The 27,134-nt window shown below is 40.1% G+C and overlaps 1 protein-coding gene across 3 annotated transcripts in view; it reads right to left on the reverse strand.

The window, feature by feature from the left end:
- Positions 1-1,484: 1,484 nt before the first annotated feature.
- robo4 (roundabout, axon guidance receptor, homolog 4 (Drosophila)) overlaps positions 1,485-27,134 on the reverse strand; it is a 29,078-nt gene continuing 3,428 nt past the window's right edge. For 2 of the 3 annotated variants that reach the window (XM_087847117.1, XM_087847119.1), the window contains exons 2-19: positions 25,599-25,925; positions 21,038-21,195; positions 19,116-19,236; positions 18,795-18,933; positions 17,386-17,513; positions 15,593-15,708; positions 15,274-15,505; positions 15,070-15,191; positions 14,432-14,603; positions 14,121-14,318; positions 13,947-13,989; positions 12,224-12,336; positions 10,179-10,505; positions 10,011-10,088; positions 9,680-9,827; positions 7,072-7,302; positions 6,558-6,901; positions 1,485-2,556 (exon numbers count right to left, since the gene is read on the reverse strand). In XM_087847117.1, the coding sequence (XP_087703243.1) occupies positions 2,375-2,556; positions 6,558-6,901; positions 7,072-7,302; positions 9,680-9,827; positions 10,011-10,088; positions 10,179-10,505; positions 12,224-12,336; positions 13,947-13,989; positions 14,121-14,318; positions 14,432-14,603; positions 15,070-15,191; positions 15,274-15,505; positions 15,593-15,708; positions 17,386-17,513; positions 18,795-18,933; positions 19,116-19,236; positions 21,038-21,195; positions 25,599-25,925 (3,179 nt within the window). In that variant the 3' untranslated portion in view covers positions 1,485-2,374. The remainder of the gene's footprint in view (positions 2,557-6,557; positions 6,902-7,071; positions 7,303-9,679; positions 9,828-10,010; positions 10,089-10,178; positions 10,506-12,223; positions 12,337-13,946; positions 13,990-14,120; positions 14,319-14,431; positions 14,604-15,069; positions 15,192-15,273; positions 15,506-15,592; positions 15,709-17,385; positions 17,514-18,794; positions 18,934-19,115; positions 19,237-21,037; positions 21,196-25,598; positions 25,926-27,134) is intronic. The other variant, XM_087847118.1, reaches the window with a different exon arrangement.

Below are 27,134 nucleotides of genomic sequence, written 5' to 3' on the forward strand. Positions count from 1 at the left end.
AAGGGATACTGTAAATCTACATGTGTGTGTGTGTGTGTGTGTATGGTTACAGGCCATGTGTAATGTGGGTCATTGGTTTGCTGACATGCTATATAAAGCTGGTATTTTGACATGGGTCAAAATCTGTGATGCACAAATCCCAAAGGCAGTGTGCCTGTGTGTGTGTGAATGTGAGCTAATAAGACAAGAAAACATACAGTAGGCTTTGATTCATTACTATGTAAGTAGTGTGTGGTCTGTTCTACCAGGAAATGTGTGCCTGCGCTGCTCAGTGGAGCTGGGGGCTTCATGTAGAAAACATATGGTCTTTAGAGAGGGAGACAGATGAAGGATAATCCCTTTGGCAGTCTAGCACAAACACACACACACACACACACACAATCTAGTCCTGCATATGTGTGCTTTGTGAGTTTAACACCGTTTAAAGCTTGGTCCTCGAAAGTCTGCTTTTTGTCTTAATTACTTGTTTTTTCAGCCTGCTTTAGCTCGCTGCTCTGCTGCACTTTATCTGACAGTAAATCAAGCAGGCTGACACAAGAAGAGCTCCAGCTCCTTCCTTTTAGATTTTAGGATGGAACTAAAGAGCCTTCCCCATTCTTTGCATAAAGGAAACACTATAAATGACCCCTGTGCCTCATGCCCCACACTTTTTTCTTCATACTCCACACATTAATTCTGATCCCGACGCACTTGCTACTGTGCAGCTTAGAAATGGAACAGACAGCAAAACGGCTCTTAGCGTTCTGCAGTCCCAGTTTGATTTGACCAGGGCAACACAGGCGTGGGTTACATTTGAAAAAGCAAATAAAAGGAGCACGCTGTGATTTGTGGCTCTATTGACTCATCCAGAACTCAAAGTCGTTGAGGAAATCCAATTCCTCGTCAACTAAGCTGAACTTTGACTGAAACATCAAGTCAAAATGCTGCAACATAATCTCCACAATCTCCAGGGAGACACCACAGGAAGAGTGAGGGAGAGTTAAAAATTACACTCTTCCTGTTCCCGTCTAAACACAGACATATTAAGCTTTAATTATTCTCTCCAGTGGCTTTGTAATTAGAAGCCAATATCAGGTAGAGCAGCATTATTGGTTACTCAAGCCAAACAGATGAGTTCTATACATCACCCTTCCTGCTCTGCACAGCTATGAAGAACAGCAGGAGGTCAATTAAAAATCCAGCCCACAGGCCAAAGAGGGGCAGTCTGAAGTTAGCCAACTCACACTCAGGCTGCTCAAATTTCTGATGACTAAGAACCAATTCACGGAGTCGTCATATGACTGAGAACATGCACACAGCAAGACTTTTAGTGTTTGTAATGTGTCTGTGAACAGGAATCAATAAGGGAAGCCATAAACAGAATCAATAATGGTACTGGTACAATTTCATCGATATACTATTTAAAGAGCATATGAAGATCATTTTAGCTTGATTTGTTACTACTAGTGTCAAAGGAAAAGCAGCTTCAGTGAAATATTGTTGAGTAGAAAAATGATTTTATTTCACAACTTATTCTTGTGGCTTTCAATCAATAAAATTACTTTATTCCAAACTATAAAACCATCTGCAATGTAATGTGAACAAAATAAAATTCAAAATACAAGTACATTTCTGCTAGAATTAGTGAAATACCTGCATATATAAAAGGATAAACTATGCACGCAGCATTTTCATTTCAAATACTTCAAATCTTACTACAGTTCCAGGTATTTGGTGATAAAAGGTTAACTCGATTAATTACTTTAACTTTTAATCCTAGCTCTGTACCTACAGCTTATTGCAAACAGGGTTTATAAAAACAACAATAAACTCAGGACATGCAGTGTCTTGGATTTCTTTAAATAATATTTGCTTAATATGCTGCATTTTATACTTCAGCACCAAATAAAATGTCCTGCAAAAAATACAGACGTGCTGAGAGGGAACCTCCAGCACAGGATCTCTGCCTAATGACTGCTTTCTGACCATCTCTCTGGCCTTTTCAAAACACACTGGGTGAGAATGTCCTGAGGGAAGTATCTCATTATTGTTTCTCTAATGAGCGGAAAGGATGTAGAGAAGGAAAAAAGAGAACTTCTTCGACTCTGTGGAAGTCATTTCAAGGATGCTACCCTGAGAGAAGTGGGGAGAAGTATTTAAAAAAAGAGAGGCATGCATCTACCTGCAAATGTGTCCCAAACATATACAGTATGAGCTATATGAAACTAGATCAGACAGAAACAAAAATAAAAACCTGAATAAACGCAACCGCGTAACTGTTACCAACATTTCTGAGAACGTGAATGGATCAGTGTCTGTCCCTTGGTCTTGGGAGGTGTGTCTGCAGCTCTTAAACTTCAGCTGTGGTAGTTCAGTCACCATTGTAGCAGAGTCCCTAACTGTTGAAGGGTCTGGTGTTTCTCCCAGGATAGTGTTCTGAGTACTGGGCCTCCATTTCCTCCATCCAGGCCATGCTCCAGTCCCACGCAGAAACAGGCTCCAGTTCGCCGAATGAGTCGCCTTCTGCATGGGAAGATGGGTACAAGGCGCTGAGGGGGGAGGCAGGCGGAGAGAAATCTAAACACAGGAGAGGACAACATGTTGACATTTCAATATCAAGCATGTGTCTGTGTGTGCGCGCGTGAAACTCTATTTGCCTTCGGAGAAGCAAGAGTAAACATTTCGAGCCCTCTGAGGAGCACCTTTCATGATGATTCTCAGGGCTGAAACGAACATTTCGAAGCGTCTTTGAAGCAGCAGTTTGTCCCTGAAAAATCAACTTTTCTAATTTGTTTGAGGCTCTGAAGCAAACCAAGCCAATTCACACCAACCACTTTGTGCAGTCCAGTGGTAGCAACAAATTTCAAAGAGCTCCGAGCTCACGTCCAGAAACAAAACACAAAAATGACGCTGAAGCCTTGAAGCTATACAGGCTCTGCCAATTAATGTGAGAGTGTGAAAGTGCACCAATCTGTGACAAGCCTCTTCCTGCTGTTTTCTTAGGATTAATCCACACTGTACCCTTCAAGCTAGGTCTCAGATAAGTACACTGAACCTGCGTGCGCACTTAACTGCACAGACTTTTTTTTTTATTGGTAACTGTAAAGCAAAATATTTTAAATGTTACTGAAAAAACAACTGATAGGATGTCCTGAACACCCAGAAAATTTCACTTGACATACAATAAAATGAACCCATGACCTGATTCCATCATTGCACAAATGTTAAAAATGGGTACGGTTTGGTGTCAGCTGGCTGCATGTGATCCACAGCTTGGTACTCAAAGTAACTCAGAGTGATTGCGAGGGAACATAATCAGCTGCAGAGAAGCCACTTCAAGAGTTTTCATACTCTGTGAGAGTGTGAAAATCAGCCAAGGCAGAACGTTGCCAAAAGTGAGTTTAGTGAGTGGAATAAAGCTGCACGGACCCCGAGGGAGGGCAGGGTGACTGATGAGCAGTGTTGGGGAGTAACGGAATACATGTACCGCCGTTACGTATTTAAAATACAAAATATGAGTAACTGTATTCCGTTACAGTTACCGTTTAAAAAGATGGTATTTAGAATACAGTTACTTTGTTGAAATAAATGGATTACACGGCGGTACTTCCCTGTTTCATATTGTGGCGGGTCAGGACTGTTTGGGTTTTGTTTGACAGCTACGTTCTGTTGTTCCAGGTGGCAGCGTTACGGTTGCCATGGTTACAGTGTGACGCTCTCTCTCTGTGTGTTTCCTGGGTGAGAGAGGCCTTTTTGTTGTTGTGCTAAGCTAACAGGCAGAATGCTACCGGTATAGCTCTAAAGAATGTAGCATCATAGGCAGTGTAGTCCGTGCTGCAGGGAGAATGGACTGCCATACCCGTTATGTGTCTGTGAGCGAGGGAGGGAGAAAAAGGAAAAGTACGAGCTGTCATCGAGCAAAAACGGGAGCTGGAAGCATGTAAATATAACAATAACCACTGCAGCCAAGAAGAGTGCCTGACGAGCCCAGTTGTAAGTAAGCTATTAAGACTCGACTGTACACCGTGTTCGTGTTTTCCTCCGAAACAATAAGTTCTGTTGGAGCAGCCTTTCAACGCCTCTCTTTGTCTCTTGCTAGCAAAGTTGACCCAGACAACAAAGTAAAGCTAGTTTTCGGCTACGAGCCCGACACAGAACCCACCGTATTAGCCAGAGGTCCCTTTACTACGGTTCGGAGCTGCGGACCTTCAGTAACAGTAATAAATCATAGCAATAGTACATTCATGTAGTTGTAAACAGCATGATAATATATTAAGTAATCCAAAGTATTCAGAATACGTTACTCTCATTGAGTAACGTAACGGAATACGTTACAGAATACATTTTGGGGCATGTATTCTGTATTCTGTAATGGAATACATTTTAAAAGTAACCTTCCCAACACTGCTGATGAGTTGATAAAGAGGGAAGTAGATGACTCATCTGGAGGTTCAATCTGCTGAAAGGTCTCTAAGTAATTGCCTGGTGCCACTAGATATTAGACTGAATGAGTTTTTGTCTTTGCACAGGGGGCACATGGACCAAAGCAGAAAGTCTGCTCAGACACGTTTCTGCACACAGTGAGACATCAGAAATATACAAAGAAGGCCAGAGAGGCCAAGCTACTTCCACAAAGCATTTTCACAACATTGCAACCCTCCATACCAACTTAGGGCTGCTCTGCCTTACCATTGAGCATCTTTCATAGATGAAAGGCCCCATCTAGTGGGGGAAAGTGGTAAGTACAACAGCGTTAGTGGTTTTGCGCTTGTTTGTTTTCATCCATTCCAATAGTGACTAAGAGCAGCAGCTCACAGCTTTGTTTATGTCGCATGAAAAATCAGTGATTCTGCACATGGAACCTGAACTTTTGTGCTATGAGACAACAGCTTATCAGCTGGCAACTACACTTTATCATTTCAAAGTTCAAAGTGTTTTTTTAGTAACTGAATCATTTTCTCTTTGTTTATTTATCATTCATAAATAAATAATAATACTCCAAAGGATAGAGCAGTTTATGAGGAGTCACTGGTAGGAATGAACTAAACCGAACCAACGAAGAGTTACACACTTGCTAACAACACTTGTCAGTGTATTGAGACACTGCTCTGTATAAGTTCTGTGTGCTACAGGGCTCCACTGTGCCTCAGGAGTTACACTTGACCCTCTATTATTTTGAAGGTCTGTAGTTTGATCCCCTGTTTCCTCAAGTCCACATGCTAAAATGAGACACACACTTCTTAGAGTGTGTGCGTCTAATAATTAGCAAAAGCTTAGGGCATAGACTAAAGTGCTAAATGAATGAATGAACTAAAAAGTACGACATAAACATGAGTCTGTTTATCCTTTAGTAAAACCTATGAGCCACAGTTTATGCTGACTTAGGCTATGTTCACACTGCAGGTCTTAATGCTCAATTCCGATTTATTGATCAAATCCGATTTTTTTGTCTGCTTGTTCACACTACAAATAAAATGCGACAGCAAACGCGCTCTAGTGTGAACGCTCAAAGCGGCCGCATGTGCAAAAGAAGACGTCACCCACAACGGCTCTGTTTAGACCCAGAGCAAACAATATTGTTTGACTGATGGCCGTTAATATAAAGACATCGGACTTTACGTTTCCCAATTTTTGCTTTAAGTTATTTTGTTATTTACATAATAATGTAAATAACCTAATAATGATCCTTATTGCTGTTTTAGAGGAGCGGTGCTTCAAAGGATAGTTGCAGATTTCTGTCAGAATCTGCAGATTATACAGTACAAATAAAATGTTCACGTTTCTCCAACGTTGTCTTCCCAACAGTTTCACTGACATCTACGCTGGATGGCCAGGAAGCGTTCACGATGTCTTCTCCGGTGCTGATAATTGGCGTCTGTCTTGTGCCAGTGACGTAAAAGACGGATTTAATGCGACATGACCGTTCAAACAGCAGTCGCTTTCTAAAACATTGGATATGTATCGGATTCAGTACCACATACGAAAGTGACCCAGATCGGATTTGAAAATATCGGATTTGTGCCGTTCACACTGTCATAGCATGATCGGATATGGGTCGCATAGGGTCAAAAAAATCGAATTTGATGCGCTTTCGCCTGCAGTGTGAACGTAGCCTTAGGTATTTCTCCTTCTTAGGTATCTTTTGTCCTGTTACTATAAAAACTAAAACGAATCCTTCGGAAAGCAGCCTCCAAATTGTTTTCTTAAAATATAAACTTTTTAAAAACAAATGTTTTTGTGAGTAAATGAGTTTAAAACACAGATAAAATATAGATGGGTGACAACACTGAACACACTGATGGTTCAGGACTACAATTTGTTGAAAGTAGCAGACTCCACAGGATCACTTGTGGGAGTTCTGTAGTTTTTTAAATAGTATTTTTACTAGTATTTTATAACTTAACCCCACCCACTAAGTGCCGTGGGGTTAGGTTAACTGGTCATTCAAAAAAGCTCACATAACTGTGCGTAGTTAAATCTCATTCATTTCCACCATCATCTCATGAAAACGGATGTTTTTATAATTTTTTTGCCACAACTGATTTTCCTATTTCAAAAGTGACATTTCTCCTGTTTACCTGACAAAGAGGCTCCGCTCATGCTCTCCGCTGCCATGGCCAGGAGATGAGCAAAGTTGGCACTGTCATTAGTGTAGCAGCTGTCTACGGAGCTGATGAGGCTGGTTCGGGCACTGGACAGGTTGCTGTCCATGACTGAGCTGATCGTGTTCCACAGAGAGCTGTCCCATTCGCTGTAGCAGGAGGAAGGCGAGCTCTGACGGCAGGCATGACGGAGGCTATTTAATGGAGGTTCGGGCTCAGTGAAGGCGTCATGCACCTGAGCAGAGCGAGTCGGCCCGCAGATGTAATTCAGCGTCGAGGCAAAATGATGGGACAGGGAAGGACGCTGCTCTGGCAGGGCACTGCTGACACAAAGGAGCAGAATGGTCAGCTACAGTAACTGTGCATGCATCTGTATGTAGGCTGCATACAGGAGAAACTAAGCCGATATGCAGAATAATATCATGGAATAGTCATTATAGTGTTCACCTCTGCTCAGTGCTGACTGTAAATGGATTCATTATCGCTTTACCTCCATCTCTCTGGTTTAGGAGTGAGCTCCAGGTACTCGGCAGCTTCCTGTGCTGTCAGCATGCTGCCCTGTTCATTACTCTGTGACACAGAAGATAATGCAGTGGACAGGTGGCTGTAGGATGGGAAGCTGTTCTTGTTGCTGGGTCCCAGTTGTCCATGGGGGCCTGATGCAGGACACACTGACTGAAGAGAGCCCATGTCCATTGTTAGCTTTGTGGAACGACTAGAGCTGAGGGAGACGCAAACAGACTGTAAGACTTTTTTTTTCTGTCAAACAACCTTTAGAAATTGTATACATCACACTGTATAAATGGTATCACTGATTTTTATGCTTTCTTCTCACATTTTGTTAAACATAATGTAACACAAGCTTAACAAAATATATCATGTAAGACTTAATGTATGATTTTATTGAGGTTAGAAGTGCTCGTAGCTGCAATTCATAGTCACAGGAAGTTTTTTTTTACATAAAATATATTTATGAAAATGTGAAATTAGATAGCTAAGCTAATACAGTGAACCACCACTTGTTCATAAAAATTGTTGTTGCTGTCTTTATCTCCTTTATTTAATCAATTTGCAAACATATATATAAAGTGAGGTTTGCTACATAACAGAACTACAGTATATAAGAGTTCAGTTGTCCTGCTGAGGTCAGACACAAACACTATTCATGCCAATAAGCTTGTTCTTAGCTGTCTTTATCTTTGTACCTTTCAATACATAAAAGTCTACCAACTACACAAAGAAAAGAATAACCATTCAGATATGATAAAAGAAAAAAAAACTTCAGGGCTTTGACTTTTCTGCTCTGTATAGTAATTAGGTTCCTACACAGGAATGGTAAATGGCCTGTATTTGTATAGCGCTCTACTTAGTCCCTAAGGACCCCAAAGCGCTTTAGACTACATTCAGTCATTCACCCATTCACACACATTCACACAGTGACTTGTAGGAAGTGACTTGTAACAGAGTGCTAAACAGAGAGCACAAGAAGTCAGTGACAAGAAAAGACCACCACGTTAAACTATTACATATTTCAAAGCGAGGACCTAGTACAAGGGCAAAAAGAACCTGGTATGTCTGTGATATAGTGTAATGCTTTGTAAGCAAGTACAGAGAATATAAAAGATTTGTTTAACATGCAGCTGAACATTGATCTGTGCGTTTGACTTCTGCAAATTAAAAAAACAAAACAAATATTTGACTCTATTCAACAATTTAGTGAATTTCTTCCTAATTATGAAATATTGAGTTAATCCTTTGTGACACGATGTCAAAGAAGCCTTTAACTAACAAAATAAATCAGTTCATCCTCATTTATGTCCATGCAAACCAATATCTGAAACAACTCCCTGAGGTCCTTCAATACTAGACTAATACAGAATAGACTACTACAAAAATAAACAAGTAGTTGAAATGATCAAAATGTTCTGCATCAGGCAGCTTAATTACTGGAAGTACTGGGATCAGTATCAACCACAATTATAAATATACAAGGTGTCATCAGTTAATGACAACTTTACTGGTTACCCTTCCAAACTAGCAGTCTTCTTGTGTCCTGTGTTTTAAACTAAGTGTTACACATATCTGCAAATAGGATCCTTATCATTGTGTGTTTCCACTACAGTGGGCACTTTCTGGGACAGAAACATACTCAAAGGACGGAAGCCTAAGTCATCGCTGGCCATTAATGGAAGGCTAAAAAAATAGAAGATACATGGCAGGAAGCAGGAAAACGTTGCTCGATTTTTTAACATTTCTTCTAGTTATTTGCATAAAACAACTGAAACACTGCATAGAAAGAAATATTAAAATACACACTACTGTAATGCTTTGCAACCAGAGGGGCAGGACATATCCAGGAGGTATGAGAGAAGGTGGGAGGATTTGTACTGTTGTAGGATATTTACAATATAAAGGGAATTGAGGAAATTGTTGTTGTCGTCTGGTGCTATGTAAATAAAACTGAACTGAATTTCAGTCTTTCATTCTGGACTAGCTAGCTAACATTTTCAGATGGCTCAAAGTTCCCACTGTGACAAAACTAAAGCATATTACTGTCCAACTGATTGAACCACAATCACATCTATTTAACAATTTCAGAGTTTGAACAGTGTGTCCCAAACTGACTTAATCTCACATCGCTTTGCGAGCAGACAGTGACAGCTAGTGTCTGCTACAGATTAGTAAATACATTCTGTTTTTATCAGTGGAATTGGAGAGGTTACAAAAACAGAGGTTTAACTGTTGAAGAGTTTACTGTTACTCTTCAAAAGTACCTGAACAAACAAACTCACAGCCTTAGAGTTGAAGGTAGTCTGTATTCTAGCTGCACTATAGGAAGGAAATATCCTGTATTATATAGATAATATACTACCTTTATGCCAACTAAACTATCCTAAAGACTGACGTATACACTGGTTTTTATAGGGTTATCTGAAAACCTGCATTGTCAAGTCTAATTTTTCAGTTGCTGATGAGGAGTCAGAAACAACTAAATCTGTTTTTTTTTCTCCATTATTCCCCTTCTACACAGCACCTGCATTTCCCAGAACAATATCTCCATTCAACCCTCTAACGCCCAGTCTGAGTGTTTATCTCACCCTCCATCTGAGGTGAGGCTTTGCGTGTCAGTGGCGTCCTCGGTGGGTACTGGGGGAGGGGGCAGCAACATGTCCAAAAGATGTAGTGATGCTGAGTAATGCAGCAGACGAGGACAAGCCACAGGTTTACCACTGTCTGGATGTCCACCTGGATACACCATAACAAACGATAGCAAAGTATAATTATCCAATAATTCCTTTTATTCCAGATTCTATAAGCATCATTTTAAATTTCAGGACTACAAAAAAGTTTGATCTGTGTACAAAATGTTTCTTACACATCCACTAGGTTTGTGGACAATAATGATTTAATTACACAGATTTAAAGTACCGTGCTGGAAAGCTGGTATGTGACTATGTCCCTGGGTTCTTGTTGAAAGTATAGGGACACTGCTCACTGCATGTAGCTCTGTGGAGAAAACCAATTGGCCAATTCACGTTACTCAAGAAAGAAAGAAATTAACACTGCATTTCCAGCTATCCACTGCTCCATATCTACCTTTCTTGCTGTGGTTCTTTTCCCATGATTCTCTTAGCACACCCATCTTGGGCTGGGGTCGTATGGCCTGTTTCCATGGCAGAGCCTCCCTGCTGATGATGGGTGAGGGCTTGCTGGCAGGATGAGTAAATATCTGGATAGTTTCGGCTCCTTCTTTGTGGGGCAAACCATGAGACATTTTAGTGACACGTCCCGGACTGTTGAAGGTCTTAAGACCACTGCCCATGAGGTCCACGTAAAAGGTGCCGTAGACACCGCAGCTATCGGTCACAATGGGAACGGTCGACTCCAGGCAGCTGCTGTCCTTCTTGGATGAGACTGGGAGGCCTAAGAAAACAGAGAGATTTATAAGAACACAAGTAGAACAAAAGGCTGCATCCCAAATTACAAAATACTGTATGGGTTTAAAAGGTTTCTATGTTTCACACATTGGGCCACAAAGTCAAGCTCGGCAGTAATCCCAGGAATGAGTTGAACAAACACAGCTGTCAAATCTTATATAAGATGCACTATCTGAGCAGCTTTAGCCTGCACACAGATGCCTAAGAATCTTACAGATGTAGCACCTTCAAGCTGTTCTACAACCATCACCACCCGGGCACTTCTTTTCAGGCTTTGTCTTTCTAATCACTGTAGTAGCTGTGGCCATTAAGGCCTGTTCTGTTCTACTCTGGGTCTTGCTGCTGCTTTACCTTCTTGCAGCTTCATGTGGCACAGCCATAAGGTGGTTAGCAGTGTCACTTCCTGGTTTGAACCCCAACTGGAGTTTGCAACTCTGTGGAGTTTGCATGGTCTCTCTGTGCCTCTAGGTATTCTGGCTTCCTCCTATAGTGAAAAGGCATGCATACTGGGTTAACTGGATATTCTAAAATGACTGGATGTGAGGAAGCTAAAGATGGTCAATAAAAGAAGCTCTACATAAATGTGTCTGTTCATCTCAAACAGTGCTGTCATAAAGCTCCGCCCATGTTTGGATCCAGTCTTTACATTACTGCCATCTTGTGGCTACATTTAGGTATTGTCACTGAAAGCTGTGCTTATGCTCACTGGAAACTGAGCACAAAGTATACTGGCTCAGCTGTCACTGCTCTGGAATCAGCTAGGATCTCCACTTTGTATGAAAACGCAGTTTGCATTAGCCAGTAAACATGCTTTGGTGATTCAGCATCAGAACAGTTTCAAATTAACATCCAATTAAATGTCTGCCCACCTGCTGTGCCAACACTCCACAATCATTTTCATTATTATTTGGATTCCCCGCATAGATATTGACAGTTTACCATGTCACACACGACTCAAACCTTTTAATTCATCTGATCTGTTGTTATTAATACATCTGGTCCTCAAAGGACAGCCATAATACAAACATATGCATTAAAAAAAGGTGATGCTGAACATTAAACAGAATATAAAGTACTTAAAATGAGCTCAATATTAAACATATCCAGGATTAATAGTAATTCTTTTAACACCGATGGAGTGTTTACAGTGAAAATAGAATATCAATCATATATATTTCATTTTTGTTTGAGCAATTTGTATATATTAAAGCCATTTCTTATATTTTGTAAACTGTGTAATATATATTGTATTATTTAATTAGTTCAGTCTGTTACTGTTATTGTCTTGAAGCAAATGTAGCCAAATAATTTCCTCAGGGATTCATAAAGTATTCTGATTCTAAACTACCTTTCTGTACCACAGTCACGCCTCTCGTTTACATACAATGTTACACACAGTGTGATGTCTATGTGAGAATAGCACATGTTGTAGTCCAGTAAATTCAAGCCAGCAGCACAATTTCAGACAATGTCCTAACCTAATTCTCCAGATTGTTTTACATGACGTCTGAAAACAGTTTATGTAGCATCATCAGAATCATTGGTTGATTTTCTTCGTTTCCTCAACAGTAAGCAAAAAATCTTTGGTGGATTTTAAGAGTTCACCACGAACCCAAACAAGTAAATCTAGTCAGGTCTGCTGTAGGACAGCAGTTTGGGAGAAAGAAGTCATCATCAGTCTACTGTTTTGCAGTCCATACTCACTGGTGCTTCGGATTCCTGGGTGATGCTGACCTTGGGCCCATAGGTCATGGTACTTTTGACTCAAAGAAGGTCTCCAGCCTCCGGGGATCCACGGTGAATCTGGAGCTGCCATCCTGGAGAGAAACCAAATCAAACCAAAATGAACGTCAAATATTACAGACGTTTTTATGCTGTAACATAGATTCATTATCTCCATATAATATTTATAAGAATCTCACTTTGTGTTCTCTACCATGGATACCGTGGAATTCTTGTTAACAAATGGCTTTTTACTTTTTTTTACTTTTTACTATCGGGGCAATTGTGGCTCAAGAGTTGGGAGTTCGCCTTGTAATCGGAAGGTTGCCAGTTCGAGCCCCGGCTCGGGCAGTCTTGGTCGTTGTGTCCTTGGGCGAGACACTTCACCCGTTGCCTACTGGTGTTGGCCAGGAGGGCCGATGGCACAATATGGCAGCCTCACTTCTGTCAGTCTGCCCCAGGGCAGCTGTGGCTACAACTGTAGCTTGCCTCCACCAGTGTGTGAATGTGTGTGTGAATGGGTGGATGACTGGGTGTGTAAAGCGCTTTGGGGTCCCTAGGGGGGACTAGTAAAAGTGCTATACAAATACAGGCCAATACCATTTACCATTTTGAATAGTACAAAACACTCTGACAGTGGAGGGGAAGATGAAGCATGTTCGATCCCCGTCTGCTCCAGTCTGCATGCAAGCTACTAACCCCAAGCTGCTTGCATATGAATACGTGTGAATGATTGGTAGGAGAAGTGCTTGTGCGAGTTATGTAAAGCGCTGTAAGTGCTCAGAGTAGAAAAGCGTTATATAAGAAGCAGTGGTGCTCTAGTATTTACCTAACCATAGTCATGTCAGAGGCTGGCACATCCCGAGTTTGAATAAGAAGGCAGCAGTACTGCAAACCATGCAATGATGGAAGCAAGAGAAAAAAAATGAAGGTAACTTGGAACAATTTAGAACTTTTTTTTTTTAGAGTGAATAGAGCCATCGAGGTGTTGGTGAGTTTATTTTCTACTAAAAGTTGTAACACCATTTGGTGGTTTCTGTTCAATATTTTGTGAAGCTCATGTTTCGAAGGGTTAGGTCACTTAGTAATTCCTGTGTAAAGTATTGAGTCAGTAAAAGGAGTCTTCCCCTTTAAAGCTCACACAGATAGATTTAGGAAAGTACTGGATGGAGGAAAAGTAAAGAGGACTGGTTCTTCCGTGCTTTTCACTAACATTCACAGATAAACACATTACAGAGAGTTCAGTATCCTGTCCAAAAATGCTTAGTCATTAAGTTAAGGATCTGACCATCAACCTTTCGATAGGCAGAAGACCTGCTCTACCTTGTACCTACACTACCCCCCCCCCCCCCCCAACCTTTTTTTCCCAGGTGAATACTTTTAGGTGGTGAAAACAGATTTAGCTTCTGTTCAGCCTACTGCTTACTCCCTGTGCTTCTTCAACGCGCCATCAACTAAAAGCAGGTGTTTTTTTTGTCTGTAAACAACATCTAAGAGAATGAATGTGATACATTTAACCAGCTGTCTTACCAACACTTTAAAAGCTGACTTGCTGACTATAATGCAAAGTGGTTTGTATACATTCAAGACACTACTTGAATGAATGTAAAGCTGATTCATCCACACTTGGTTTTAGTGGTTTGAATGTATTCCTGTCACTTTATTGTCGCAACAGAATCGAATATGCATCTTCTTTTCATTTTACCTGTGTTTTATAATGAGATCTTCACCGACTAGTCTTCGCAAACCTAAAAGTAAAGGAAGATATAGTATCAACAAAATATGCATATTATTGTTTATCACAAAGCCTTTGTGGGTGTATTGGAGGTTCAGCTTTTTTCTTTTTACTATGGTGAACATTAAAGCCTTAAACTCATACCTTTAGCCTTGCCAGGTCTTGGTATCAGCTGACCGGTCCTGCTGTGGCGTCTGAAGAGACAGATCGCTGCACCCATCAGAACACACCACAAGACGGCGCCGATGCTGCCGAGCAACACAGGGTCCTGAAGAAAGGCCAGGACCGGGGACAAACGCCGCCTCTGGCTATCTGACTCGGGTAGTCCACCTAACTGTGAGTCTGAGCAGCAGAATGGAAGCACATTATGAATGAATACAACCCAGTCTGAGAACACACGCTGGTCTTTATCTGTCCTGATACAGAAATAAAAAGTTGACAGCTGTATTGCTCACTGATGACAAATCCATGAGGGTCACTCAGCATTCCTACTCCAGCCCCATTGACTGCTGCTATGGTGACCCAGTACTGCTTCCCTTGTTTGAGGCTAGAGATATGAAGGCTCAGTTGGCTACTATCCACAGTCCAGTTTTGGTACTGCTGCTCTTCGGGCTCCACACACCACACCTGAAGAAAGTTTGCATCTTTAAGAGTGAGATTGAAGCTTGTATCCACCCCAAACATGATCAAAATCATTTGTGTGGATAAAGCTTTAATCACTAAACAATTCATTAGCTGCTCCACATGGACATACCAGTAACTGAGACTCCAGTTATAACAGAATAAAACATTTCTACTAAGAACCACGTGCTCTTCTTTATTAAATATTTAATATGTCTGCAATACAACACATTTCTTCCATCACAAAGTTTGCCTCAGCATCTTAGTGCACAGTGATTGGTTAATCTGTTTCTTGTTCCACTTGCTGATTAATTCTTCCATATATTTGTATGCAGGACTGTTTGTATCCCATGTTTCCCTCTTAAAATGACTCCAGCATGATTCGTTACAATCTGTAAGGATTTATGTTTCCCTGAGGGTTTCAACAGTCTGCTGAGCAGATATCTGTGTCGTGCTGTCCTACTGTAATTACCTGGTATCCCTGTAAGATCCCATTGTGGGTTACAGGAGGAGGAGGCTCCCAGCTCAGATGGATGGTGTTATTCTGCTCATGATTGACTGTTACTGACACAGCCCGAGGAGAGGCACTGGGCACTGTAAACAGAGCACTTATTATTACCAGCAAAACACAATGAATATTCTCACATCACAAAGATAAAGTAAAAACTTTTGTCACCTGTCTCAGAAACTCTCAGGTGCCGGGTGTTGCTCTCCCTCCCATATAAGCCGCTGCCATAAGGCCGAACTTTGAAGTCATACTTGTAGCCTCTCTTTAGGGGGCCCACCTGAGCCTGGAAGCTGGGGAATGTCACCTTCTCTGCTGCCCAGTCTGAGCTGGCAGTGAGCAGAGAGCGATACAGAACCTCAAAGCCATCAAGGTAATGCGGCTGCGCTGGGAGTGACTGGAGCTGGTCAGGGAGAAAATACAATGTGGATCGTGTACGTGTCATACTCCTACATTCTTTCTGACACGTGGTGCAACAGCTTTCCCTTACCTTCCACTGTACGAAGGACATGTTAGAATCAGGGGCCATGACGGTGACGTTCTCCAGAATCACACGCAGGGATGACAGCTCTTTGTGGAGGTCTTTCTGCTTAGTGTTGGCAGCCTCTGGAAACACAAGTGGTTTATTCAAACCCATTGCATTAACCACAGATGATTGCAGCAGTGTGTGAGGACCTCTCTGTTGCTGGTCAGATTGTGCAGTGAAAATTCACTAGCCAACGTTAGCCTAGAGCAGCGGTCCCCAACCCCCAGGCCTCGGACCGGTACCGGTCCGTGAGTCGTTTGGTGCCGGGCCGCGAGAGTTGAGGCTCAGGTGTGAAATGTATGGTTTTCAGGGTTTTTATCGGTTTTCAGCGTTATTTTGTTATCGTTTTTATCGTTTACTCGGTTTTCCTTGGTCTTTTCACGTGTGTTATGAATAAATCTTCTTTTTTTCGGTACCGGTACTAGTTTTATTTTGTTGTATTTATCCACGACACCTTAAAGGCCGGTCCATGAAAATATTGTCGGGCATAAACCGGTCCGTGGCGCAAAAAAGGTTGGAGACCGCTAGCCTAGAGCATTCTTGTTTCATGAATTCATTCACACAGCAAGAATCTACCGCTGACATAGAACTGCATGGTTTCTTTGAACACAAACATGTTCCTAAAGACTCTAAACTTACATTACAGATTCATAAAGTCTTTCCACTGATACTTCAAATCCCTCAATTGCTAACCAAAGGATAAACATCATTCTTCACCCTCATTTGGTGCAATGATGATGGTGGGGAGATTGCTAAACCCTCACAGCTGTTCAGATGGACTGAGATTTTGCAGTTATGAAGACCATAGCATATGATTCACATGGTTCCCTCTCTGTTATTTTTCATTAACTGCTCAAATCTATGAGTAAACATTTTAACATCATGTGCATTGGACAGTGCAAAGATAATGATTTTTTTATGGAGAGGTGTTAAAGAAAGGTGTATGAGATAAATAAATATCTACAACTGTGGCATGCATAAGCACTTTAGTATCTGCAAGTGAGCATATTATAATGTCTGAAGCTGAACTAAGGTATTTTTTGCATCATATTTTTGCATATACAATTGTGGTAAGTTATTTTTCAGTTAGACAACAGGTACTCCATGACAAAAACACAGTTGATTGTCATGGACAACTCCAACACGAGTTTCAAAAACTGCTTCAACTCATTCAAATGCAAATGTATGCAGCAAAGCACGCCCACAGCTTATAAGATCTTACTCCAGAATGAGCAGCTGTGCTTAACATTTCTGCTATTCTTCAGCTATTTACTGACCAAATCAGCTAATTTATGAAAAACACCTCTGCCTTTGCATCCTGTATATAATGTCACTTTGTTTTAATAAAAAACCTACAGCACTTTCTGGGAAATTACTGTTCTCTCCTTCATGTGCAGACCTTTGCACAAAGACGAACAATAATCTAATCACAAACCTACCTCCCAAGTGTGGACTTACTACAATCACGTCTAAATTACTGAATTCAGAAGACTACAAGTAAAGTCGTAGACACCACATGATGAAATGAATTCGTTTCAACATATCAAATCATAACAATCATTTCTAAACTGTGGCTCTGACTGCTGTAAAACAGAAATGTCACTGTGTGAAGGAAGCACTTATTTCCTACACTTAGAGTAATTGTAGGAAAACATTCTGATGGCCCACTCTGAAGCAGAGTGTTTTTAACATTCATCGAGTGATTGTAAAACACATGACACCAGATATATTTTAACAGCATTATCATGTAACCTCACCTTCAACTAGTAGCTGTGCACTGGCAGTGACCACACCCACATCATTGAGAGCAGTGCAGGTGTACTTCCCGGCATCCAGGGCTGTCACATAATGGATCTGGAGAGTCTGGTCTGGGTTTACGATGTACCTGTGCACACATGGATTTGAAATTTCACGTCCCCCTCATCTCGTCTAAAAGAATCAACATTTAGACATAGCATAGATTCAACTGATTTCATTTACAAGCCTCCATATAAGGAAAGTAACTTCCGTGAACAAACTTAACAGCTTGATGTAGGGTGTAATAGTAGATGAAAATTTGACGTGGAAATCACATATTGAGTATATTAGAAAGAAGATGGTTAAAAACATTTATATTTTGGGAAATGTAAGAGATTTATTAGACTATAAAACAATGTGCATTTTATATTTTTCATTGTTTTTCTCATATTTTAGTTACTGTATTGAAGTTTGGGGGAATACATATGAGAATACTATAAAACCTCTAAACTTATTACAGAAGAAAGTGATATGAATGATTCATAATGTTAAATATAGAGAACATACAAATAAATTATTTATAAAATCGAAATTATTAAAATTAGGAGATTTAGTGAAATTACGGACACTATTAATTATGTTTAAGGCTAAAAACAATATTTTGCCCTTTAAGTTACAAAGAGTATTTTTATTGTGTTCAGGGGGAGAAGATTTTAAGCATCAGTTAGCTAGGACTACACAAAGATTAATGAGTCCAAGGGTTAGGGGTATACGACTGTGGAACTCACTTGATTATAATTTAAAGAATTGTATAAATTTACATTGTTTTAAAAAGTGTTACATGCTTAAAACGATAACTCAATATGAAGAATGTGAATGAAATTGGAGTTCATTGAAAAAGGATCCATTATAATTTTTTGTTTTATTTATTTTAATTTTAATTTTTCTCCTTGTTACTATGTGGAGTGGTATATTCTGATTGTAAATTTGTTGTTTGGTTTGGGTTAGGACCGGAGATAAATGTTAATGTTGGTTTGTTCCCTGATTTTTGGTGCCCACTTGTAATATAAATTGGATTGTAGATAGGGGGCAGGGTTTAATAAGAATATTTTCTTCTTCCTGCTCCTTTTCACACATGGTTGTAGTGCTTTTGATAGAAAGTGTGGTTGGTTTGTTTGATTTTTTTGTACCAAGTGTGAAATAAATAAATAAATGAAATGAAATGAAATGAAATGTAGACAAAGATTAAGAATAATTTGGACTTTTGAATTTGAAAAACAAAGACTGCTCTGAAGCGCAGTGCTTTTTGGTGTTTTGTGTCTGTTTTACAAATGTTAACACTTAAAATCGCCACAGTCTGCAATGTTTCCACACCCATAAAGCATAAACGAATATTAGCCAGTGACCATATGAAAGGGTTCTATATTACCTGCCATTGGGCAGTGGTCCCTGCTCTCTGCTCCAGACCACAGCAGGTGGAGGGTCACCTTTAGCTTGGCAGTAAAACTGGGCAGACTCTCCCGCTCTTACTGATACGTTTTCTGGCTTCAGCACCAGTACGGGCTTGGCTGCAGTACAACAGAAGAGAAACTCAGAACTATGCTTTGCATGTATCAAAGTGTTTCGTTTGCAGAAGGAAAACTTGCACAGGGTAATCTTACAGAGGGTAATATTGCTTTGGAATCCTGACATTGCATTGGAAACTAGCGATGCTAACACAGTGATGAGTTGTTTTCAGTTCCTGTCTCACCCAGCACAGAGAGCCGAGCTGCCCTGCTCTCCCTCTCCCCCACAGTGTTGATGGCCGCACACACGTAAGCACCAGAGTGACTTTTCTCTGCAGGACCGATGATAAGCTTCCCATTCAGCTCCTGCAGCGGAAGCACAATGTAGACAGGATGTGGAAATCGCACAGGATCTATACATATATGTACACTTGAAACTGGTGACTTGAGACCATAAACTCATTAGTAGAGGTCACACAACAAAACGCCCAGACGATTTTCCATCAGACTTCTTTGTGGAACCAGGAGTAACTCCCTGCTGGAAATGTAAAAGCATGCACTTTTTAGAGCTCAAAGCTAAATTGATTTGTACTGACCTGCTTTCACAGGCAAACCTCTGCAAATGCATTTATCGAGAATTTATAGTCTGACTTTTCTCCAGTTTTTTTAATACAATGGTGATTTTTAGTGAATGAATTCAATCCAGTACTATGCTCTTATCAATGCAAACAGTGTTACCTTAAGAACTATGCATTTACCTCCTGCTGCTGTTGTTATGTTAATCTGACAGCAATGTCTGCACCTGCATCTACAAGGCTGATTTCAGTGCCAGTATTCCTCATCTGATCCGTTTCTACCCTCTAGAGCGTTACTGTCAAACGAACGTAATATTGTTGTCAATTTGATGAGAATTCCTCCAAGAGCTGGCTGCTGTGTTGCTGTTTGTTGGTTTAGCCGACATGACAAATTTCACACTGATACTGGATTGTTTTGATATTCACCTATTTGGATCCAGCTTTTTCCTACCATAGAAACTGCCCTGAAAGAAGTCCTGCAGGGTCATTAAAAGGGTTGGAACATGCACAAAGGTGTGGATGCTAAAACTAGTTCATGCATTTATTACTTCCAGGCTGGACTACTGCAATTCATTATTATCAGGATGTCCAAAAAACTCCCTGAAAAGCCTTCAGTTAATCCAAAATGCTGCAGCAAGAGTACTGACAGGGACTAGAAAGAGAGAGCATATTTCTCCTGTTTTGGCTTCCCTTCATTGGCTTCCTGTTAAATCCAGAATTGAATTCAAAATCCTGCTCCTCACATACAAGGTCTTAAATAATCAGGCCCCATCTTATCTTAATGACCTTGTAGTACCATATTACCCTAGTAGAGCACTTCGCTCCCGCTCTGCAGGCCTACTTGTTGTTCCTAGAGTATTTAAAAGTAGAATGGGAGGGAGAGCCTTCAGTTTTCAGGCCCCTCTTCTGTGGAACCAGCTTCCAGTTTGGATTCGGGAGACAGACACTATCTCTACTTTTAAGATTAGGCTTAAAACTTTCCTTTTTGCTAAAGCACATAGTTAGGGCTGGACCAGGTGACCCTGAATCCTCCCTTAGTTATGCTGCAATAGATGTAGGCTGCCGGGGGATTCCCATGATGCATTGAGTTTTTCCTTTCCAGTCACCTTTCTCACTCACTATGTATTAACAGACCTCTCTGCATTGAATCATATCTGTTATTAACCTCTGTCTCTCTTCCACAGCATGTCTTTATCCTGTCTTCCTTCTCTCACCCCAACCAGTCGCAGCAGATGGCCCCGCCCCTCCCTGAGCCTGGTTCTGCCGGAGGTTTCTTCCTGTTAAAAGGGAGTTTTTCCTTCCCACTGTCGCCAAAGTGCTTGCTCATAGGGGGTCATATGATTGTTGGGTTTTTCTCTGTATCTATGAAGCGCCTTGAGGCGACTTTTGTTGTGATTTGGCGCTATATAAATAAAATTGAATTGAATTGAATTGAATTAAAAGTCAGAGTGCAAGTTCTTAAGAGGAAGCATCATGTGACGGTGCCCTTTGCATTTGTTAATAGTTGTGAAGTTCCATTTCAAACAGTTGTAAGAATCTATTTTACACAGGTTATATAGCTGTAATAGATTTATTAGGGGCAGACAGCTCACAGTGTAATGATGATCAGCACTGCTGATGGGCAGCCCATCCTTCTTCCAGACAACATTAGGTTCCGGATGTCCCACTGGGGGGCTGCAGGTTAAAACAGCCATTTCCCCCTCTGCCACTTCCACATCAGTAGGCTGCATACTGAACTCCTCCTTCAACACTGCAAAATCAGAGAGTTCAGGTTAAGCTTACCTGAGACCTATAACCATAAAGGATCTTTGAATGCACTGAGAGATAAACTGTCTGCATGAGATAAAATGTCTATTTCTGCACCTGTCCAACCCTCAGCTAGGCTAAAGTGACATTTCCTCATACTCAACCACAGAACAGCCTTGACTCACTCGCATGTAAGAAAGAAATGCGACAAGCATGCAGTGTATTTTCTCTCAGTTTGAGCTTGTGAATGTGTCGGAAACCTTTATGAGAGGCATTCCTCTCTGTACTGCAACTTTTCCAGCAAGACAAATTCATGTGTCTCACTGCTCCCATCAACTCCAATTCATCTTTTCTGTGGGCTTTACTCATCATTACTGAACCTTTTTTTCCAAGTAAAATAACCAGACATCTACCATAAATGACCATCCTCTGAATGGGGAAATATCCTCTTCAGTGTTATTGCTTTTTACTTTATAATAAAACTTGTTTGATCTCAACATTTTTAACATTTTCTCATTAACACATTTTATTTTTTAATTTATTTTGAATAAATTTTCATTTAAACAGAAATCATATTAGTCTGTTTATTTAATCAGACAGTTGACCTACATTTGCAATTTTAGATGCCAGAATATGAAGGATATTATCTATTATATTAATCATATCATTATATATTATATCTATTCTATGAACATAGTGAAAAGCTATACAAACATAGAAGGTTTTATAAAATAAACTCCAAAAAGGAATACATTATTTTAACTACAAATAATGCATTAATGAACATTCATGAACAACCATCAATCTGACTGCGACTCATGATATAAAGGCTGATGAGTCAGATCTAGCATGTGATGCTATATACAGGAGACTGGAGTAAGATGAAGGCTGATCCGAAGGGCCAGCTCTGTTCTAGGATGCCCTCTGGACCCAGTGGAGGTGGTGAGTGACAGGAGAATGGCGGCTAAGCTGTCATCCCTGTTGGACAACATCTCCCACCCCATGCAGGACACTCTGACAGCACTGAGCAGCTCCTTCAGTGGGAGACTGCGGCACCCACGGTGTGGGACGGAGAGATTTTGCAGGTCTTTCCTCCCCACTGCTGTCAGACTCCACAACAAAGACTTTAACTGATCAAACACACACATCCACAAATGTTCAATAACACTAATGTGTGTCTGTGAAGGTTCTCAGTCATCCAGGTCATCGTAGTCAAAGGAGCTTGCAAAGAAAAGCGTCTGGACTTCTTTAAGTAGACTACTTAAAGAAGTCCAGACGCTTTTCTTTGCAAGCTCCTTTGAACACTAATGTGCAATAATCTTTTCTGGCATCGTTGTGGAATGATCTACCTTTGCATGTTAGGCAGGCTTCTTCTCTTTCTGAATTTAAAAGTTTTCTTAAAACATATTTATTTGCTCAAGCCTTTGGCATTGATTAGAGGGGTTGACTCTATTTGTTTTAACATGTTTCAATTTATTTTAGTTTTTTATCTTATCTTATCTTATCTCATTTTAATTTTTATTTACTTATGCTATTAGCATGTACAGCACTTTGTGAACTCTGGTTTTATGTTAAAGTGCTTTATAAATAAAGGTGGTATGGTATGGTATGGTATCGTTGTAGTTTTACTCAGTTGTATATAGCATTTGTATTCTATTTTTATCTTATTGTATATTTTATTCTATTTTATTCTACTGTATATAGTATTTTATTTTATTCTATTCTGTAAAGTTGTGTACTGTATTTATTCTTATTGTATTCTAATTTTTGCTTCATAACTTTTGCACTGTCCACTTCCTGCTGTGACAAAACAAATTTCCCACGTGTGGGACTAATAAAGGTTATCTTATCTTATTTTATCTTATCTTATCTTATCTTATCTTATCTTATCTTATCTTATTTTATCTTATCTTATCTTATCTTATCTTATCTTATCTTATCTTATCTTATCTTATCTTATCTTATCTTAACAGGACAGCTTAGGGAGTAATATTGAGCCAGGTGGTTTGAAATGTTGGGAGTTCTGGTCCTCATACTGTAGGGACTGTTGTTGTGAAGTGGTGCTGTATAAATCCAGCTGAGCTGAATTAACCTGAAGTGAACTGAATTAAATCAACAGCTCACTGGGACACTGTTTGACTCCAGCAAACACTGACACTGTCTCTCTGTGACTGTAACCACGCACGTCTTCATCACCTCTCTGTACGAGTATCTGTGTGATGTCTTTATTGCCCCACCTCTGTTCTCTGATTAGGGTTTCATCTATTGTCTTTTTAAGAGAAAAACAAATTATAAGCGCATCTAGAAACAATTTTTAAGATGCATGCATCCAGCCAAACACTTGTCTGTACTCGGGCGAGACTTGAGAATGGATGCTTAAAAAGCATTCCGATGTTCAAAGACCCAGAATTCTCCTGTGGAAATAAGGCTGACGTGCTTGGAAGGAATTCTACTGTCAATTAACTGCTTTAGCAACTGAGCATATCAAATATCTCAGCTGCTAAAGCACTTCATTACTGATTACTATTTTTGCTAAAAATGGAGTTGGAAATAAGTCTAGAGACAAACCAGAACAGGAGATAGGAAATGTGTTTTGATTGGTTCAGTAATGAAACTATGTGAAAAATATAGACATAAACCCCCTAGATCAAATTAATTTTACACATACCGCCCAAAAGTGGGCCAGACCTGTGAAAATCCCATTTCTTGCAGTGTGAAGCAGTTTGTCTGCACATTTAGTCCCTGACATATCTCAATATAAGAAGGAAACAAAAGTGCAATTTCAACAGCGTCTCTCACTATGTGATATCACTACGTGATAAAGAAATGATGCTGTAGTAAATAAAAGGACTCTGTCTGCATGACTGTTGGCTTGAATTGTATGAAATAAATGCGCAACATTAGAGAAGTTTAGTTAATTTTGAATATTCCCTATTTTATTTATTTATTTATGTCTTTAACTGGATACATTGTAAAAAACAGACACTGATAAAGTAGAGACTGAAACAAAAGGAACTAATTGCTTATCTGTTAATTCATTACTCTAATGTGAATGACTGTGTGCGAGGTGCTTATCAGTAGTAAAATCCTGATGGAGTCCAAAATGTATGCCCTCCTTCACATTTTCCAGCGGTGTCCATTGGCCCAGATAGGAGCCTTCGCTGGCACCTACTGTTTGACCACCTGCTCCACTCCTGTTAAACAGGTGAAAATATATTCGACAGGACTCAGTGCCGAGTCTTTGATTTTATTTATTTTCTGCTGTGTTTTACTTGCATCTATTTGAAAGAGTGAGTGTAAACACAAAACATTATTTTATTTTATATGCTGGACTATGCAGAAAATAGGTTTAAATGTTAAACGAATTTCTTCAAGTCAAAGACTGTTGCATATAATTACATTTTTGCTTGATGCAATGTGCATAAAGTTAAAGGATCAAAACTAATAAAACAAGTTTTAAAAAGAGACTTTTTCATTTGATTACATTTTATATGATGGAAAATGAAAGGTGTATTGTTTTATTACCTATTGAAGTTGTGTATCATGTTTTTTAAAAGTAACTAAGTAACTAATTACTTTTGAAAATAAGTAATCAGTATCAACTGGATTACTTTTTTGGAGAAGTAATCAGTAATTAGTTACTAATTACTTTTTTCAAGTAACTTGACCAACACATTCATGAACATTTGAACTCTGTGCCTCTGGGAGGCCGATGCTCCCACAGAAGAAAACACGATTGGACCTTAAAACAGACTGCTTGTAAAGAACAAGTTTGTTTCTGAGTGTGCATTTTTAAAACTAATGCAAAAAATGTGACTCCAGTTTTTATACTTTGAGTGGTTATTTTTTATTATTACTCTCAGTTTTTTTGCAGTATTTGTATATTTGAACATTCAGTGTTTTGGTTTTTATTTAACTTTATGTTGCTTTTAATTCAGTGTTTCTATGCTGTGTGGTGTCTTGTAATGCACTTCATAGGTCTTGTATTTTAAATGTATTATATAAATTATATAAATTATTAAGGTTGTTACTACTCATGTTTAAGGCAAACAACTATTGATACGTTGTAAAAATATAAAATAAATACGAAATATGACTACAGTGTAGTTGCACTACGATATGATTATTTAAGGACTACATCTTTGCATGATTCATACATACACGCAAACACCAGATGTTCTTGCAGACCCTCATTTATCTATAAGGCCAACCACCCTTTAAGCCAACTTTCTTCTGATTGGTTACCTCGCGCACATCATGTTTCTGTGGAGCCTTGTATATGAAAAGACTAATCTAATCAAAGTGTTTTAGTTGTCAGTTAGACAGACAGTTCTTTTTATCCCTGTAGGTAAATATTTTCTGTGGTACAGCAGGTCCTATGAGTAGCCACACATGTCCCGGTCTCACCTGCGATAAACAGTGATGCATTACGGCTGGTGTCCTTCCCCGCACTGTTCCTAGCCACACAGGTATAGACACCCTCATGCGACTGCCCCTGTCTTCCCCCTTCCACGCTCAGAAAGAAGAGGCTCCCGTCTGAAAGGATCATCGGCTGCAGCTGGCCATCTCTCTTTGCGGTCTCTAGTGGCTGATTGTTGCGTAGCCACTCAATAGTTGGCTTCGGGCTTCCGTCGGCGCGACAGGAGAGGGTGGCGGGATTGCCAACTTTCACCACCACATCAGAGGGGTGGTGGACAATGCGGGGAGGTCTCTCTTCTGCTCGAACCTTGGAACCTGAGGAGGATAAAGAGAGAATCGGTTAAGCAATGCTGCTCACGTTAGCTTTGATTTCCTGATTTTGTTTCTGTGTGTTTCACAACAGGAGATTTGGTGTACAGCACTTTTCTCTGTAAGAAGCAAACCTCAGCCCTACACATCGCCACCCCTGAGTTCCAGCCACTAACAAAACCCACAACAAACAAACGTATGCTCTGCTACCAACAAACAATGTGTATTTGCAGCCAGTCGCAATGGAATGCCATTGTTTGAGCTTCCCATGGGACTGGATACCCAAAGACGGTGCACAGATGGTGATCAGCTTCCTGACAGGAGCGGAAGTCAGAGGTTCTCAGGAACAGCCAGGCCAACAAAAGCTGACGGGAACTCCCTCATCAACGGGACATCCGCCACAGAACAAAAGACCATCTTCAAGAGACACTTACCACTCACTTTTGAAAACTTAAAATGTGGGAAGAAACAAAGTCCTACAAGCGTGTTAAATTACATCATTAAATCATCTTAGGTTAGCAAGGTTTGGGAAGGCAAGTTACAGCACAGACGCTGCTTCTTATTTAACTTAAAAACACATGCTTTCAATGTAATTTATACCAGCTGTGTTTAAAGAAAATAATCAGAAAAACAAGAAACTGAATTCACATCTAAACTGAATATTATCTTAATCTGACCCAACATTTTGGGAGTCTGAAATGGGAAAGGACAATCAACAAAACAGCTCTTGTCCCTCTTGAGCTGTTCTTTCATTTACTATAGGCGGAAATGCCTTCCCATTACAGCTAACAATAAGCTGTCCAACCTCATTGTCACTGTGTCCTTTCACATTCAGAGCAAAGGGAGGATGCAGTCAAAATACCAGCATGTCATGGTCAAAACACTCTCAGGACATTTCTAAAATGCTTTATTCTTGGGAGGTAGGTTGTAATCAGGACGCTCCTGAACGTCACCAACATTTCCATTCAAACAAGCTGCACAAGCTGGGGAACAAATTATGAATTTATAAACTGTTAGAGGTTTACCCAAAGATCAGCTGGCAACAGATGCATTATAATTGTAACTATATTTAAAAAACAAATCCATTCGGCTCATGCGGCAGAAGCACAATGCAGACAGGATGTGGAAATTACACAACATCCATACATATATGTACACTTCAAACTGGTGAGTAACTTGAGACCATAAACTCATCAGGAGAGGTCACACAACAAA

This window comes from Neolamprologus brichardi, chromosome 10 (genome assembly GCF_056152115.1).
Source record: "Neolamprologus brichardi isolate AB-2024 chromosome 10, ASM5615211v1, whole genome shotgun sequence".
NCBI classification, from domain to species: domain Eukaryota; kingdom Metazoa; phylum Chordata; class Actinopteri; order Cichliformes; family Cichlidae; genus Neolamprologus; species Neolamprologus brichardi.